The 17,836-nt window shown below is 60.9% G+C and overlaps 1 protein-coding gene across 1 annotated transcript in view; it reads left to right on the top strand.

Moving 5' to 3' along the window:
* Positions 1-632: 632 nt before the first annotated feature.
* Positions 633-17,836, top strand: part of UBR4 (ubiquitin protein ligase E3 component n-recognin 4) — a gene marked incomplete at its 5' end in the record, with an annotated part of 148,943 nt that continues 131,739 nt past the window's right edge. Inside the window, 11 exon segments of the mRNA XM_029064851.2 lie at positions 633-775; positions 10,670-10,767; positions 12,386-12,489; positions 12,692-12,821; positions 12,936-13,075; positions 13,347-13,449; positions 13,561-13,702; positions 15,376-15,500; positions 16,340-16,464; positions 16,831-16,890; positions 16,985-17,175. Coding sequence (XP_028920684.2) covers positions 633-775; positions 10,670-10,767; positions 12,386-12,489; positions 12,692-12,821; positions 12,936-13,075; positions 13,347-13,449; positions 13,561-13,702; positions 15,376-15,500; positions 16,340-16,464; positions 16,831-16,890; positions 16,985-17,175 — 1,361 coding nt within the window.

Here is a 17,836-nt window from a genome sequence, read left to right on the forward strand (position 1 = left end):
GCGTGAATGAATGAATGGGTGGGGGACTGAATGGGTGGATGAATGAATGGGTGGATGAATGAATGAATGGGTGGAGGAATGCACGGGTGAATGAATGAATGGGTGGATGAATGCATGAGTGAACGAATGACTGAATGGGTGGATGAATGAGTGGATGAATGTATGAATGGGTGGCTGAATGAATGAATGGGTGGCTGAATGAATGAATGAGGCTCCCACCCCCGTCCGAGTCCGGCCGCGGGGCAGCAGCGGGGGAGGGGAGGGGAGGGGAGGGTGGCAGGCGGCGCAGGCGCACTGCGGCGGAAGGCCGGGCGGGGGGGCGGGGGCGGTCCGCGCAGGCGCACTGGGCAAATGGAGGCCGCGGCCCCGCCCTCCCTCCCTCCCTCCCTCCTCCCCCTCCCGCGGCGCGAGCAGGCGAGAAGCGGGGCCCGGCTAGAGCGTCGCTCCAACGGCCGCGTCGGCGTCACTTCCGGCCCGTGGGGGGAGGGGGGGGAGGCGGCGCCGGGCCGGCGGGCGAAGGAGGGAAGATGGCGGCCAGCGGCGGCGGCGGCGGCGGCCCGGACCCCGACGGGGCGGCGGCGGCGGCGGCGGCGGCGGTGGTGGTGGTGGCGGAGCAGCCGCTCCCCCTCCCGCTCCCGCTCCCGCTGGCGGCCCCGGCGCCGGCCCCGGCCCCGGCCCCGGGCTGGGAGGTGGCCGTGCGGCCGCTGCTCAGCGCCTCCTACTCCGCCTTCGACATGAAGGAGCTGCCGCAGCTCGTGGCCGCCGTCATCGACAGGTACCCGCCGCTCGGGGGCGCAGTCTCGGAGGATCGCTTTGGGGTGGAGGGCCAGTTTGGCGGGGGGAATTTGGGAGCTCGGTTTGGGGGGGGAGGGGCAGTTGGGGGACAGGGACAGTTTTGGGGACGGTTATTTTGGGGAGATCAGTTAGGGGGGAGGGGCAGCTCTGGGAGGCGGGGCAGCTTTGGGTGGAGGGGCCGTTTCTGTGGGGGGACGCTTTGGGGTGGAGGGGCAGTTTGGGGGGCGGTCGGGGGAGGAGGGACAGTTCTTTTGGGGGGCAGTTGACGAAGGAGGGGCGGGTTGGGGGGGAGGGTCAGCTTTTTGGGGGGCAGTTTGGGGAGGACCCACCCGCCCCGTCTTTCAGAATCGTTCCTTAAACCACCTTTGTAAACCGTCGTGGCCTGCGGTGCCTCGGTGGCTTCAGCCTTCAAATGAAATCGATCGCATTCTGGCCTGTTCCACGATGATAAAAATAATGGCGCCTGTCAAGGGCTGATAGTAATGGCATTTAAGTGCTCACTCTGTGGGAAGCGCTGGTCATAATGACGGTATCTTTTTATTTTTTGCGCGCTCACCATGGGCCAAGTACCGTTCTAAGCGCTGGGCTGGATCCCGGCTGATCGGGTTGGCCCACGTGGGGCTCCCGCTCTTCATCCCCATTTTACAGATGAGGGGACCGAGGCCCAGAGAATAACAACGATAATACCGTCGCTGGGTGTGAAGCGCTTACTGTGCGCCGAGGCCGGGGGAGATAGAGGAGAATCAGGTTGTCCCGCGTGGGGCTCCCGGTCTTCATCCCCATTTTACAAATGAGGGGACCGAGGCTCAGAGAAGCGAGGCGACTCGCCCGGAGTCACACGGCTGACAAGCGGCGGAGCCGGGATTGGAACCCACGTCCCCTGCCCCCCCCCCCCCGCCCCCCGCCCCGAAAACTGGTAGGAAAAGCCACAGCGTGTCGCCGAGCGTGAAAGGTCGCCGCCGTTTGGCAACGGGAAACATTCCCCCCGACTCTCCGTAATGGGACCTCCAGCAGACGGGCTGCGGCGTACTTTACGAGCGACACCGTTGCGACATTTTCCCAACCCGAACCTTTGTTTATGTAACGCCCCGCAATCGCTCAGGAGGTGGTTGGTGGTTCTTTAGGAACGGTAGGCACGGAGGGATGTGTTCTCCGAAGAGGAACGAGCAGCCGACGCTCGAGTGAAACCCGTACGGCGGGGCGAACTGGCCTTGGGCTCGGTCGGGAGTTTTTAGCCGTGATAAAAGGCCGCTTGGGGCCGTCGCGGCGACCGGGGCGGATCCTCGATCTGGCGATGCGGTTGAAAAATCTGAGCGTTCTGAAGAGGGGGGGGGCCTCCGAAAGAAATCCCTCCCGTGCCCTTTGCCTTCGCATTTTGCTTTTGAGACTTCTGTGGTGTTTTCGGTCACTCGTATTGGGTAGGTATGGGTTAACGGGAGCCAAGCCGGGTTTTGATTTTTTATAAGTTGGGCGGCAGCCTCTTTTTAGGCTTTGCCCTTCTCGGCCGCTCTTTACTTCAATCCGCGAGGGATCGACGAAGTGGCCGGACGGACGGATGGGTGGACGAGTCTCCCGTGCGCTACGGCCGATCGGACGGATACCGGTCCCGAGACGGCGGGATCGAGAACCTGCGTAACGGTGATGATAACTGTGGGATTTAATAATAATAATGATAATAATAATGTTGGTATTTGTTAAACGCTTACTATGCGCAGAGCACTGTTCTAAGCGCTGGTGGGGATCCAGGGTAATCAGGTTGTCGCCTCGATTCTGTGCCAAGCGCCGGGCCAAGGGCTCAGGAGAAACACCCCGCCGAGAATTCCCCCGTCCCTGGCCCTCGAGGGGCTCGGAGTCTCAGCGTCAAACCGGGGAGGGGGAAGAACGGCGCGAGACAAGGGAACGCGCCACGTAAAAGCGACGAGAATGGGCCCCTGGTGATCAACGGGCTTGGGATTTCCCGAATCTCGAAGGACTCGGACAGGAGTGTCTGTCTGTACGTCTCCCTCAGGGGTTGGGTCAGGCCCGCTCGAGCGGGTGAAGCGAGAAAGCGCTCCCTTCGCCGCAGAGGTGGCGTTGAGGAAGGTGGACTCGCACGGCCCGCGAGAGGCCGAGGGTCACCCCCTTCTTCTGCGGCTTCGTAGTCCCCGCGTCCCCGACGCCCTTCCGTTCCTCCGCTGGCTGACTTTTCTCTGCGTCCCTTCGGCGGGTGCCAGCTCCGTCCTCCCCAAGGAGCTTCCGTCGCCCCCGCCGCCCGCCCGCCTGCCCGCCCCCCCCCCCCCCCCCGGGACTCAGTCTCTCGTGGCTCTTAGGGTTGAGGACACATGCGGTGGGAGCTCTTCTAGAATTGTAACCGTGGTGCCCTTTTTTGGCTCCGCTCGTTCCCTCTCCCCGGACTTTTCTCCTTTCCCCAGAGAGGCTAAGCGAACGATCACCTGACTCGGTCGACCGAGGGCTCTGTCCGGTCCAACGCCGTACCTAGGTCCCCGCCGAAGGGAAAGGAAATCGGGAGCGGGCGTCCCCAGCGTGCCGTTAAAGCCTAAAGGCCGGCGAGGCGGTGCCAGCTAAGCTTCGGGGGTTAGCCGACGCCAGGAAAAGAACACGCGACAGTCTGACCTGGCACGTGGCTTGGGTGACATTCGTTTCCGTAGCTGCGGCGGAGGGGGGGGGAGACGGCTTTTCTCTTTAGGTGACGTCAAAAGGAGAATTCCTTTCTTCGCGCCGCTGCGAGAAACCCCCTGTCATTCATTCAGTAGTATTTATCGAGCGCTCGCCGTGTGCAGAGCGCCGGTCTGAGCGCTTGGAACGGACAGTTCGGCAGCAGATAGAGACACTCCCTGCCCGATGACGGGCTCCCGGTCTAATCGGGAGTGTGATCGTTATTAATAGAAGTCATCAATTAGCTTTTCACGTGCGCACTTCGAATTTTCCACCTTTCCCTCGAGCCAGCCTTCCCATCTTTTCCGGGGCCCTTCCGGCCCTTCGGGTGCCCCCCCCCCCCCCACCCGGAGAAGTCTCTTCTCATCCGGAGAAGCGGCGCGGCCCAGCGGGTACGGTGCGGGCCTGGAAGTCAGACAGACCTGGGTTCTGATCCTGGCTCCACCCTGTGTCCGCTGTGTGACCTTGGGCCGGTCTCTTCTGTGCCCCGGTGACCTCCTCTGTGAAACGGGGATTTAGACCGTGAGCCCTGCGTGGGCCCGAGACCGTGTCCGGCCCAAGTGTCTCCTATCTGCCCCGGCTCTTTGCGCAGCGCCTGGCGTATAGTAGGCCCTCGACGGATACCTCCCTTGTAATCGTTCTTATTGTCGTCGTCCTTGTCATAGTGATAATGGTGACGATGGTGCCTGTTAAGCGCTCCTCCGTTCATTTATTGAGCGCTCACCGTGGTGCGGAGCACCGTACTAAGCGTGTGGAATGTACGGTTCGGCAACAGATGGAGACGGTCCCTGCCCGCCGCTCGCGGTCTGAGCGGGGGAGACAGACAGCAAGACGGAGCGGTAGTCAGACATCGATACCGTAAAAAGAGATAAAGGGAATCACAGGGATGTATACGCGTCGCCAATAAGATAGAGTAATAAATAACACGTTCCGGTATACGTAAGTGCCGCGGGGAGGGGAATTTGTTTCGTCCTGTCTCGCTCTGCCGTCTGCCGCCCCCGATTAGCCTGTGAGCCCGTCATTGGGCAGGGTCGGTCTCTATCCGTTGCCGAATCGTCCGTTCCAAGCGCTTAGTCCGGTGCTCTGCACGTAGTAAGCGCTCGAGAAATGCTATTGAATGAAAGGGGGTAGAGCAGAGGGAGGGCGTAGGAGGACTGGGGAGAGGAGGGGCGGAGGGAAAGGGAGGGCTCGGTCAGGGAAGGCCTCCCGGAGGAGGTGAGCTCTCAGTAAGGCTCTGAAGAGGGGAAGAGCGCGCTATGTGCCAGGCCGCTGGACCGAACCCTGGGGGAGATACAAGCCACCCGGCCCCTGTCCCACGTGGGGCTCACAGTCTCATTCGCCATCTTACAGATCCTAAGACCCAGAGGATCTGCAAGGCCAGGAGGGAACCCAGCAATTCCAGCGCTCAGTTTTTGCAGATCTGCTTCCTAAAATGGAGAGGCAGCCCAGCGGGCCCCGAGGTACGGGGGACAGAGGGTCGGGGAGCTAGGGCCGCGGCCCGGTTCCGTCACCGGACTCGCCGGGGGACCCGGCCAAGTCCCTTCCCCTCTCCGACCCGGTTTCCTGAGATGAGGTCCCCGCTCTCCCAAAACTCAGTGGGGCCTCGCAGGGCGGGCGGCGAAGGTGCCCCCTCTGATTATTTCGTACGGCGACGGTATCTGTTCGGTGCCTGCTGCGTGCTCGGTGCCGGGGTAGATAAGGGCTAAACGGGGAGGGTCCGTCCGGTGAGCGGACCCAAAGGAAATAATAATAGTGATGATGATAGTAACGTTGGTATCCGTTAAGCGCTTACTCTGTGCAGAGCACTGTTCTCAGCGCTGGGGTAGACGCAGGGGAATCAGGTCGTCCCACGTGGGGCTCCCCATTTTCCAGATGAGGTAACTGAGGCCCAGAGAAGTGAAGTGACTTGCCCACGGTCTCCCAGCGGACAGGTGGCAGAGCCGGGATTCGAACCCGTGACCCCTGACTCCCAAGCCCGGGCTCTTTCCACTGAGCTACGCTGCTTCTCTAATAGGAAATGGCTATTTTGAGACCGGGACCCTCGGAGATTACTCGCCGTGGGGCCTGAGGCATTTAACTGTCAGAGAACTGGATTCATCCACCGTTTAGAGCCTCGCCCGAGCCAGATTCGGCCTGTCCTGGGAGCACTGACACGGGTGCCTGACTTCCCCGGCCAGACAGGGAAGCAGCGTGGCTCAGTGGAGAAAGCCCGGGCTTGGGATCCGGAGGTCCGTGGGTTCTAATCCTGGCTCCACCGCTTGTCAGCCATGTGACTCTGGGCGAGTCACTTCACTTCTCTGTGCCGCAGCGACCCCATCTGTAAAATGGGGATGAAGACCGTGAGCCCCACGTGGGACAACCGGAGTTCCTCGGTCCCCCCCCCCCCCCCCCCCCCGCGCTTAGAACAGTGCTCGCACCCAGTAAGCGCTCAACAAACGCCATTATCATCATCAGAAGTCAGGTCGGGCCTGGCCAAAAGAGAAATGGGGTCGAGCCAGTTTTGGGCCCCGGAATTTTGCCCGGTGAAATAATCCACCACCGCTCCTGGGCGGAGATGTGGTCTGCCAGAGTCGGAGATCCGGGCGTGACCTTGGGCAAGTCGTGTCACTTGGGTGCTGCATTTTTTCCTTCACTTATGTAATCGAATTGAGATCCCGCCCAAGAAGGGCTGATGTTTTCTCAAAACCAGATCGAGTCCCTTCCGAGAGTAAGGGAACATTGATCGCCCTTCCCTACTCATTGCTAACAAAGCTCTTTTCGGGAAGAACCGTCTTTAATCCCGCTGATCGGGTGTCAAGATGACGATTCCTCTTTTTGACTCTGCTTGCTCGGTGGCACTTCCCGAACGGGTCAGCTGGCTTCTTTGGCAAAAATGTCATTACGACTATTAATAAAATGGCCGCCCAGGCCAGTAGCTCCTCCTAAGGCCGTTGAACTGTGCCCACCTTTTCCAGAGAGGCTGATAATGGTTCTAAATTGCATGAAGATTGAATACAATTAAGAAGGCTGGATTTGCCCTTCAGCGGACCGTTCGTTTTGCTTGATTATTTTGTAGGTGGCCGAACCGAGGCCATCGGGCGTCCGATCAGGGAAACACCCGACCCGGTAGGATTTCGGGAGCCGGGGTGGGAGTTAACAGGTCACGAAAGGAATACGCTGCTCTGGGGCCGCCGAGTTGCACGTCGCTTCCCCCTTTCTCTTAACTGTCGGACCGTGGCTCCAGAGGAGTGCCCTCTTAGGGGCCTGGGTGTCGGCTTCCGTCACCCGTTGGGAAAGCCGAGGAATCCGGGTTCCACCTGATTTATATTTCGGAGGAGTCTTCCCCTGGAATAGCTGACGGTGAAGCACCTTACAGCCCTGGAAGAGAAATCATTTAATTGTCGACGTCGGCTTAGTGGGGAACCGGGACTCGTAATCCAGGTGTGATTCAGGCGTAAATCCCTTACGGGGGAAAGAACCCGGCCTTTCCGTTTTCTAGTCGGTGGGGATTTAGGTGGTGCTCAATCTCGTTGCGAGAGTCCGCGAAGGCGTGGGGGCGGTTTTAGTCAGAGCGGGAAGGCGTTTTGCCCCAGAAGGTTCACGTTCCTCCCTGAGGGCTCCGTCATTCTGGGTAGGCCTCGCTTTTTCAACTCCTCTACATCAGGCACCCTTTTGTCCCTCTTCCTCCCATTCATGGCTTTTATTTGCCTTCCCCCACACTACCTCTGGCACCCGGAGCGACCTTCGGCCCTCGGTTCCGTCACCTTCCCTCCTTTCTTCAGATCGTCTTTCCCGGTGAACCTCCCAGAGGCCCAACCCGAGCCACCCGAGGAGCCCTGGAAACGATAGCCGGTCACTTGAAGCCTCCGCCCTCTCCTGACCCGTAGTCCAAACCGGCACTCGTCTCTCCCCCGGGGCATTCCCGTCCTTTCCCAGGCTCGTATTTCAGCTCTCCGGTTTCCCGGTTCGGGCCCGCCGGGAAAGGACCGTGGTCCGGCTCTGTCCGGCCGCCACATTTCCGTACCCGTTAAACCTCGACGAGACCTGCGTCGGTTTGAGCCGGGGTGGTTTTGGCCCGGGCCCGATGACTTATTTTTTCCCTCTGCCCTCGATCGGCATTTGGGAGGTTCTCTGACGGGGTGAACGTGAGGGAGTCGGGAGGAACCCGCCCCCGGTCAAAGAGCTCGCCGCTTTCGGTTCTTGCCGGCCTTGGTTAGCCGTCTCCCGGCGGAAATCCTCTCCAACCCCGGACCGACAGAGAAGAGGAAAAGCTGAGTTAGAACGGGAGCTCTCCGGGCAGGGAACGGGTCACCTTGGGAGTTCTGTACTTCCCAGGTTCCCGCGTCAGCGCGCTCTACCAGGTGGGGCTGAAAAACGCTGCCGACGACCATGAAGACATAGTGAGAAACAAAGGAAAGGTACCGGAGGAGCAGCTGAGTGATGACAGGGGAAGGGCTGAGGAAACGGAACACGGAGAGGGGCTCCTCTGATGGGCCCAAATCCTACTCCCCCCCCCCCCCCGCCCCGCCCTCCCCGTGGTTGAAAGGTCCCGGTGTTCCAGCTCCCTCTCTGTTCCCACAGGCCGAGGTGAAACGTCCGTGTAGAAAAAGGGATCGGCCTTCGAATAATAATAATAATAATTGTGGTATTTAAGTGCTTACTCTCTACCGGGCACGTCTGTAAGCCGTGGGGTAGATACAAGCCGCTTGGGTTGGAGAGAGTCCCTGTCCCACGTGGGGCTCCGCGTCACCTCGACTGGCTCCCTTTGCTCCCCGCCCCACAGCACTTATAATAATGTTGGTATTTGTTAAGCGCTTACCGTGTGCAGAGCACCGTTCTAAGCGCTGGGGTAGATACAGGGTCATCAGGTTGTCCCACGTGAGGCTCGCAGTCTCCTTCCCCATTTTACAGACGAGGGAACTGAGGCCCAGAGAAGTGAAGTGACCGGCCCAAAGTCACGCAGCCGACAAGTGGGATTAGAGCCCCCGACCTCTGACTCCCAAGCCCGGGCTCTTTCCACTGAGCCACGCTGCTTCACAAAAATGTCGGTATTTATTAAACGCTTACTGTACGCAGAGCACTGTTCTAAGCGCTGGGGGAGATACAGGATAATCAGGTTGTCCCACGTGAGGCTCACAGTCTTCTTCCCCATTTTACAGATGAGGAAACCGAGGCCCAGAGAAGTTGTGACTTGCCCACGGTCACACAGCTGACAAGTGGCGGAGCCGGGATTCCAACCCGGGATTCAAACACTTGTCTATATATGTATATATCTGTATTTCTATTTATTTCGGTTGATGCCTGTTTACTTGTCTTGATGTGCACACATCTATAGTTTTATCTATTTACATCGATGCCCGTTTACTTGTTTCGCTGTCTGTCTCCCCCGTTCTCGACTGCAAGCCCGGCGTGGGCAGGGATCGCCTCTCTCTATTGCTGAATTGTACTCTCCAAGCGCTTCGTCCGGTGCTCTGCACGCAGTAAGCGCTCAGGAAATAGGATTGAATGAATGAGTCCCCATTTTACAGATGAGGGAAATGAGGCGCAGAGAAGTGACTTGGCCGAGGTCACACGGCAGGCAGCCGCAGAGCCGGGATTAGAACCCAGATCCTCCTTACTCCCAGGCCCGTTCTCTAGCCACTAGACTAGGCTGCTTCCTAGAAAGCAGCTTTGGAAAGCCTTTCCGTCGTCTGTCTCGTCTTAGGCTGTCGAGTCGGCTCCGACCCGGAGCGACGCCCTGGACGCCTCTCTCCCAGAACGCCCCGCCTCCTTCTGCGGTCGTTCTGGTAGTGGATCCGTAGAGTTGCCTCGGTAAAAATGCAGAGACGGTTTACCGCGGCCTCCGTCCGCGCAACGAACTCGAGTCTCCGCCCTCGACTCTCTCCCGTGCCGCTGCTGCCCGGCACGGGGGGGGTCTGGATTCGTAGCGGATCGCCTTCCCCTCGCTAGCCACGGTCCACGGAAGCGAAAGGTGGAACGGACGGGCCTCTGCTTGACTCTCCCTCCCTTAGTCGAGACTGGAAGAGTCCTGGAAACCCTCCAGGTGTGACCCCGAGAGGGGTTTCCATCGTAGAATCTGAAAATACGGGCGCTCTCGGGTTCGAGAAGCAGCAAAGGGCCCGGGAGTCAGAAGGACCTGGGTTCTGATCCCGACTCCCATCTCATCACGTCTCTGTGCCTCGGTCACCTCATCTGTCGGATGGGGATTGAGACCGTGAGCCCCACGTGGAACAGGGACCGTGTCCGGTCTGATCGGCTCGTAGCGGTCCCAGCGATCGGTACAGTGCCCAGCCCGTAGTAAGCCCTTAGCCAACGCCGTCATTTTTACTGTTGTTATTATGTTCTGGGCTCCAGGCGATCTGCGGGGTGATCTCAGTGCCATCCACGCTGGCTCGTTCTTTCCCCCGGGCACGTCCTTTATCTCCCTTTACGAAGAGGAGGCAAGCCCAGGATTGGTCTCGTTTATCGTTTTCAACCGATAGGGCGGGAAGCCTTCTGGCTTATAGTCGTAATAATTCAGCGGCGGCGGGGATGGGAATGTCGATTAAGTATCACATGCCGGGAAGGGAGATCGCGGATGAGCTCCCCTTCCCCCCGAGGAGCTCCCCGTCTAAGACTAAGGAGATGAGGGGGCCGGTTGACGGACCCAGAGGGAGAGATGAAACCAAAATTCAAAAAGGCCCAGGGAGACGGCGGGAGCGGCGGGAATTCCAGCTCCTCAGGGATCGGCCCCACGGTCGCAGGAGTCTCCGACGCAGCCACAGGGGAGGCCTTCCCCGCCTCCTCCCAGTGTCCGAGTCCTTCCCGGGCCGGAGCGAGGGCTGCGGGAACCCCGGGGGCCCGGGGATGGGGCGGCTTCTCTTGCCAGGTATAAGGGGAAGCAACCGAGAGCGCAACCCGCCGCCGCCTGTCTGACTCGAGCCGAACGCCTCGAACGTCCGGTCCCCGAGGAGGCCGTCAGGTGGAGGGGGCGGAGCGCCCCGAGCGAATGAACGCTCGGCGGAGCGAGTCGGGGAGGCGGGTCGGCCCCCCGGGAAGAGCCGGGAGACCTGGGTTCCGGTCCCGGCTGGGCCGCCGATCTCTTGGGTGACCTTGACCTTGGGGGCCGGTCCCCGGGGAGGATAAGCGGAGGATCCCGTGGCTCTTAAGTTGCGCTTCCCAGGGCCGAGTTCTCACGGCGGGGACTCGGGTATTGTACCCGGTCGCCGGATTGCAAACCGGGTGTGTGTTTTCTCCGCAGCGAGTCAGAAATCCTGCACCACGACAAGCAGTACGAGCCCTTCTACTCATCCTTCGTCGCACTTTCCACCCATTATATTACAACGGTCTGCGGCCTCAGTAAGTAGCTAGCTGCTGGTGCTCCCTGCTGCTGATTTGTGAATAGGACCGTCGGTAGGTTGCCGGAACGAGGAGTTAATGAGGTCTCCGCCCGCCTCGGATTGGCTCCGGAGATGAGAGGTAGCGGTGACCTGTATCGACGGAATCTTTCGAGCGCCTACTGCGTGCAGAGCACTAAGCCCTCGGGGGAGCACGGCTCAGTAGGGTTGGTAGACGCGATCCTTGCCCCGGAGGAGCTTACGGCGGAGTGGAGGAGGGTTCGTCTCTAAGATGGAAGATCCTAGAGGGCTGTAGGCGTAACCCAGGCCGGGAGAGTGAGCGGGCGGAAACTACCTTTTGAGTTTGAGCGGCGGCCTCCCGGCAGCCGGGCCGCCGAATTCTCGCTCCCTCGCACGTGTGTCCCGCCGGGGGCCGCCCGTGACCTCTCCTGCCAGAGTATTAATTTCCCAGCAACCGTATTTCCCCCGGCCCACGACCGCTGGGAGTTCTGCCCTCGGGGCTTGACTCTAGGGACCGTGAGTGATGTGGATTTGCTCCCCGGCGTAGCCCGGATCCCCAAAGGAATTTTTTCCCCGTTGCCTTCCGGGGGGGGGGGGGGGGGGGGGGGGGTGGGCGGGAGGGAGTGGCTACTTCCCCTTCTGGCCCTCAGCACCGGACCTTTCAACCTAGCCAACGACAGATGCCTCGATCTGTTGCGTTTTTTTACTCTCAAATGTGGGCGAAGGATCCGGTGAGCCTGGTTTTATTCCTCGCTAAAGGTGCTGAAACGGTCGAGGCCAGGTTTGTTTGCCGGATTAGCGATCTGTGAAGAGAACGAGCTGGTGAGATCCTGCTGCGGTCGATCGACTCCCCGGGGTTGTCAGCCCAGCAGAATTCCTGCCCCCGCTGGCTTCCCAGGCCTCGGCCTTCTTGGGTTGCGCGTCGGCGCTCGTCTCGCTCCCGACGGAGCCGTGAACTCCGGGGAACCGGCGGCGGTAGCTAACCGCGGGAGCGGTATCTCTTCTCCGTCGGTTCCCACCCTGCCTCTGGCCGGGCTCCCCGGCGAGGGGCCCAGCGAGACGCGGCTCAGTCGGTCGTATTTATTGAGCGCTCTGTGCCTGCAGAGCACCGTACTGAGCCTGGGGCGAGTACAGTCTAGAGGGACAGGAGCAGTAGCCCCTGGTGCTCTTGCTGCTGGCAGTGGGCCCAAGGCTCTGAGATTTGCACAGCCAAACCCCTGGTTGAAAACTTGGGTGTAGAGCAAGCGAGAGGGTCTTTGGACTTTGGAAACGGTTTTCCTTCATTTGTTCTCCCCCGCCCCCGATGAAAACCCAAACCTCCGAGCCGGTCAAGGCTGTTGGATAAGAGTGGGGAAGAACCTGAAGGAAAAGAGGGCCTGGAAACAGTAGGTCTCCTCTACCCTCTCGTCGTCACGCCGAGCGAGCTCGGCGGGAAGTGGCCGCGGCAAAAGGCCGGTTCCTCCGACGGAGAGGCTTCGACCCGCCTCTCTGGGCGCCGGGCTCAGTTGAGCAGAGACCTGGGGTGAAGATCCCCTGAATCGGTCCGCTCCCGCGAGGTCAGAGAGAGGGGCTGTGGCGAGTAAAGGGTAGGGGCGAGTAAAGGGTCTCTCCCGTTCCAGTTCCCCGGAACCAGCTCCAGTCGGTGGCGGCCGCCTGCAAGGTCCTGATCGAGTTCTCCCTCCTGCGGCTGGAGAACCCGGATGAGGCCTGCGCCGTATCCCAGGTGAGCCTGCCGGACGCGTCTTCGCGCTCAGGGCCCGGGGGGCCGAACTGGGGGAGGGGCCGGGGCTGGCGGGCCAGCCCGGCCCCCAGCTCTTTTCCCTTCAGTTTTGGCCCCGGAGGTGGGGGCCGGAGGAGCGCTCTCGACCGGCCGGGCGCTGCGTCTGAACGTCCCGCTTTCTCTTCTCTCCTTCCTTCCTCTGCAGAAACACCTGATTCTCCTGATCAAGGGCCTGTGTACCGGTTGCAGCCGGCTGGACAGGACCGAAATCATCACCTTCACGGCGATGATGAAGTCCGCCAAGCTGCCCCAGACGGTGAAAACCCTCTCGGATGGTAGGTCCCGCCCCGGCCGGCTTGCCCTCCGTTCGTGCCCTGGCCGCTGAGCCGCCGCCTTCCCCGCAAGCCAGCGGGGCCTCCCTCCCCTCCATTCCGCTGTGTTTCTCCCAGTGGAGGATCAGAAGGAGCTGGCCGTCCCGGTGAGCCCCGAGCTACGGCAGAAGGAGGTGCAGATGAACTTTCTCAACCAGCTGACGTCCGTCTTCAACCCTAGAGCGGCCGCAACGCCACCCCTCGCGCCTCAGGCGAAGGTGAGTGGCTTCGGGCCCAACCGGAAGTTCGCCCTCCGTCGCCCGGGGGGGTCGCGGCGTCGGGGGTCCCGCTGTAGGGACGGGCTCGCCGGATCGCACCGCCGATTAGGGCCGTGGGAGCCAGCCGAGGGTGGGGCGTCGGTGTCCCGGGGGCCGTCGCGTCTTCACGGTGCCGGTTGGGGGCTTCGGTCCAGCTCGTAATCCTCCAGGGAGAGAGCGGTCAGGCCGTGAACGGCCACACGCGTCCCGGTTGTCTCGTGTTTCCCGCCAGATGGAAGGGGAGGCAGATGATCAGTCGTCCGCAGAGCAGGCGTCTGCCATCAGGACCAAGAACGTGTTCATAGCTCAGAACGTGGCCAGTCTGCAAGAGCTCGGTAAGGCCTCGCCCGACGGGACTGCCCGGTGGCCCGGACCCCGTCGCCGCCCGGGTGCCCGGTCCCTCGGGGCCGAGTCCGCCGGTAACGTCGGCCTTCCCCTCGCCGTAGGAGGCTCGGAGAAGCTGCTGCGAGTGTGCCTGAACCTGCCGTACTTCCTGCGCTACATCAATCGGTTCCAGGATGCGGTGTTGGCCAATTCCTTTTTCATCATGCCAGCCACGGTGGCAGATGCCACTGCTGTCAGGAACGGGTGAGGAGTTAAAGCGTCCTGCTTCCCGGGCCCCGTTCCTGTCTCGCCGGCTGCCGCTGCGCCGCCCTCTGACTCGCACGCTCCCACCCGCGGGGAACTTCCTGCCCTTTCGCATCCGGGAACTTCTCGCTCTTCAGAGCCCTGATGGCATCGCATCTCCTCCAGGAGATGTACCCCTTCAACACTCGCTACTCGTCCACCCTCCCCCCGCCCCACAGCGCTTAGGTACCCGTCCTTACAATCTGCCCTTTCCCCTATCCGAAATGGACTCCGGTGTCTCTCTCCCCCTTTGGGACCGGGAGCGTTTGTATTTATGGCACTTAATCGTTCACTACGTGCCGGGCTCTGTCCTCGGAACTGGGCCCGATAGAAGCAAATCAGGTTGGACGCAGTCCACATCCCACACGGGGCTCGCGGTCTCGATCCGTGTTTTACAGATCAGGGAACTGAGGCCCAGAGAAGCGAAGCGCCCGGCCCGTGGTCGCGCGGCAGCCGAGCGGTGGATCCGGGATTAGAACCCAGGTCCTTCTGACTCCCGGGCCGCCGGCGCCCCGTCCACTGGGCCGCGCTTCTTGTGGGCAGGGTTTGTCTACCGACTCTTACTGGTTTGTAGCGTCCCCTCCCAGATGCTCAGTACGATGTTCCGCGCAAAGTGAGCACTCCGTAAATACCGTCGCCCGATCGGGCGAAGCCTCCCCCAGTTAATTCGACGACGGAATTTGGTGACGACGGTGTTTAAGCGCTTATTATGTGCCAAGCGCTGTCATGAGATCTGGAGGAGATACAAGATAATCAGGTTGGACACGGTCCCCGTCCCACATGGGGCCTCCCGTCGGAGTAGGAAGGAGGACAGGGAGATACCAAGAACATTTCCTTTTAGCCATTCTGGCTGTGATTAGAGTTTGGCGGTCGGGCTTAAAATATAAGGTCTCCAGTACGGAGCGCTTATCCTGCGAGCGTGCCCGAGCCTTCCCGAGGTACATCGGCCGGTTCCAGGACGCGGCGTGGGCCGGTTGGTTTCTCATCCCGTCTGCCGCGTCGTCCTCGTCTCGCCGCTCCCCGCCCCGGCAGCTGCCACTTGGCCCGAGGACGCGGGTCCACACGGACTCCTCCGCTTGCGCTTACGGAGACGTGATCCTACGCCCCTTCTCCCGTCTCTAATGTATTTCATTCCCCGTTCCCCGCCGCTAGACTTGCTGCTCCTCGTGGGCGGGGATGAGAAGCAGGGTGGCCTCGCGGGCAGAGCCCGCCGTGGAAGTCCGGGGATCCGCGTTCTGCTCCCGGCTCCACCGCTCGTCGTCTCTGTGACCTCGGGCGAGTCACTCTGCCTCTCCGGGTCGCCTCTGTAAATGGGGATGACGTGCCCGTTCTCCCTCCCTCTGAGACTGTCGAGGCCCGGGCGGGACGGAGGCCGGGTCTGCTTGGGTCTGGGGCAGCGCGTAGAATAATGCCCCGCGCATAGTAATCGCTTATCAGATACCACGGTTGTCACCACTGTCCATTCCTTTGCACTCTCCCGAGTGCTTAGTGCGGGGCCGTGGAAGCGGCAGATGCCAGTAAATACTATTGATTGCTCAGTCGTAGCACGAGAAACTGTCTCCGTCCCGCTTTTCCTGGAGGGATTCCCCCCCCCCCCCCCCCCCGGGCTAACCCAGCCTTCCCCGGTCCCGTAGGTTCCATTCCCTGGTGATCGATGTGACTATGGCTTTGGACACGCTTTCTCTCCCCGTCTTGGAACCCCTTAATCCCGCCCGTTTGCAAGATGTGACCGTGCTGTCCCTCAGCTGCCTCTATGCGGGTGAGTTCTCCGGGGAATCGGCTCCAAGTTTTGCTGGCTTTCTTAATGGCCCACGCCCATCCCGGAGCTCCCGAGCGTCTCCTCAGTCGTCCCCCTGCCCGAAACCTTCAAGTGGCTCCCGACGGGCCTCTCGGAGAGACCGACGGCACCTTCCTCGCCCGGAGTCGGGCCGAGCGGCAGATGGACGAGGGCTCTTAATTGAAATTGCTATTCTTGGTTGTTGCCGAGCCTTTCCTTTTCTCATTCTCCCGCTGCCGCCCTGGCTCCTTCCGGCTCGGGAATGAGTTGGACTCTTTCTTTCGCCCCCCGAAACCAAGGTTACGGTGACCCAAGGAAACCGCTAATCCCCGGTTTCAAGTCCATCCGGTGTAAGCCACCAGGTGTGCTGCCTCCGAGCGATTGCCCGGCCCCAGAGGTGCTTTGCTCGGGCAGGAAGCCCCGGAAACCTGACCTTTAGCTACCCGAGAGTTGATTGCCTTTCCCAGCGTGAGGTTGGTTCCGTTGTGTTGCTCAGCTGCTCCAGGCCCCGGTGCTTTTCTTCTTTGCTGAGCGGGGGCGGTGGATTTTCAGGGAGAGTCATTTGGACAATAGCTCCCATGGCCAAGTGCATTTGGAAGCGGGAGACCCCAGACCCTGACTCGTGAGTTCGAGTTCTAATCAGTCTGTAGATTGGGTTGGGATCCGAGCGAGGGTCACGGCGGAGTGGAGAGTGAGTTTCATTTTCGGAGGGCGGCCAGAGAAAGCGGCCTGGTTCCTGGGGGTCTAGCTCTGGGACACGTCGTGGAAGCCGGTTGTAGGGACGCGCGGTCAGTGGTGGATTACCCTGTCTCCTGGGCCAGGGGTGAGCGTGGCAACCTGCATGGCCATCCTTCACGTGGGCAGCACCCAGCAGGTGCGGACAGGATCCACAAGTTCTAAAGAAGAAGACTACGAAAACGACGCTGCTACTATCGTCCAGAAATGCGTAAGCCGAGGGTCCGGGGGCTGGGGGCGCGGGCGGTGGGCACGTCACAGGGGCCCCGGGGGGCTGGTGCCGGTCTGATGGACGGAGGGGAGCGAAGCCAGGAGTCGGACCCTGATCGGTAGGAACGCTGGGTGGGCGGTGAGCTCTTGGCACCGCCGGATGCTTCCCCTTGATGAACCCCCAGTTTGCCTGCCTGTCCCTACCCCGCATTCAGGCTAACAGCGGCAGCTGTTGAGAGTTGGCATTGCGCAAACGGCAGGTGAGCCGGGAGGCCCCGTGTCCTCCGTCTTACGGGGCGTGCAGGATATCTGTGGCGGATTGCGACGTGCGTGACTTACCCGGCGTGGCCGTTCTGTGTCCCGACAGCTGGAGATCTACGAGATGATCGGGCAGGCGATCAGCAGTTCCCGCCGGGCCGGAGGCGAGGTAGGCAGAGGATCCCTCGACTAAAACCCATCCCTCTTGTCGATGGAGGTTTGACCCTCTGGACTCAATGCCTCTTCCGTCCTTGCCTCGACAGCACTATCAGAATTTTCAGCTACTGGGAGCCTGGTGTCTGCTGAACAGCCTCTTCCTCATCTTGAATCTCAGCCCGACCGCCCTGGCCGATAAGGGGAAAGAGAAAGACCCTTTGGCCGCCCTCCGGGTCAGAGACATCATCGCTCGCACCAAAGAGGGAGTGGGCTCTCCCAAGCTGGGACCCGGGAAGGGGTGAGTGCCCGCCCTTCCGGGTTCCCCATCGGCACCTGGAAAGCGTCCGTTCCGGCGGAAGCGGGAGGTCGCGGAGCGGGGAAGGAGGGCGTCGTTTTTGTAGAGAGACTCCCCTTTCGTTTCCGCCCTCTTTTTTAGAGCAGGGAGATTGCGCTAATCCCAGCTAGGTCCAGGTCTTTTCCTTAGCTGGCATTCGATCTGTGAGTCAGCTCCCTCCCTGGCATTGGCGCCCTCGTCGATCGCCCGTTAGGAATTCGGTGGCGTCTGGTTAGGAAGCAGGTAGATGTCGGGGAGGAGGTGTGGTTTCGGAGATCTGGCTCCGTGCCGTTGAGTCCTCGCTCACTCTTCCACCTTCCCCGGTCAGGGACTAGGTCGTTTGGCCACGATGGCTTGGTCCCGGTCGACTCGGGGAAGGTGGGGGTTGGGGTTAAGGGAAAGTGTCAGGTCACCTGTTCCTCTGAACGAAGGCCTTTGTTTCTAAACCCGCATCCGACCTCCCTCTGAAAGGTTGATGATCCAGTTTGGTCCCGTAAGTCGTTGGCTTTTTCCTCCCGGAGTTCAATTACCCTCCCCAGCGGATTGGATCGTGTGGCTTTAAAAATCCCCTGGGGTCCCACCGGGGCGTCGGGCCCACTGGAGCCGATCGTAGGCAGCTCTGCCG

This window comes from Ornithorhynchus anatinus, chromosome 5, assembly GCF_004115215.2.
Source record: "Ornithorhynchus anatinus isolate Pmale09 chromosome 5, mOrnAna1.pri.v4, whole genome shotgun sequence".
In the NCBI taxonomy this organism is placed as follows: Eukaryota; Metazoa; Chordata; class Mammalia; order Monotremata; family Ornithorhynchidae; genus Ornithorhynchus; species Ornithorhynchus anatinus.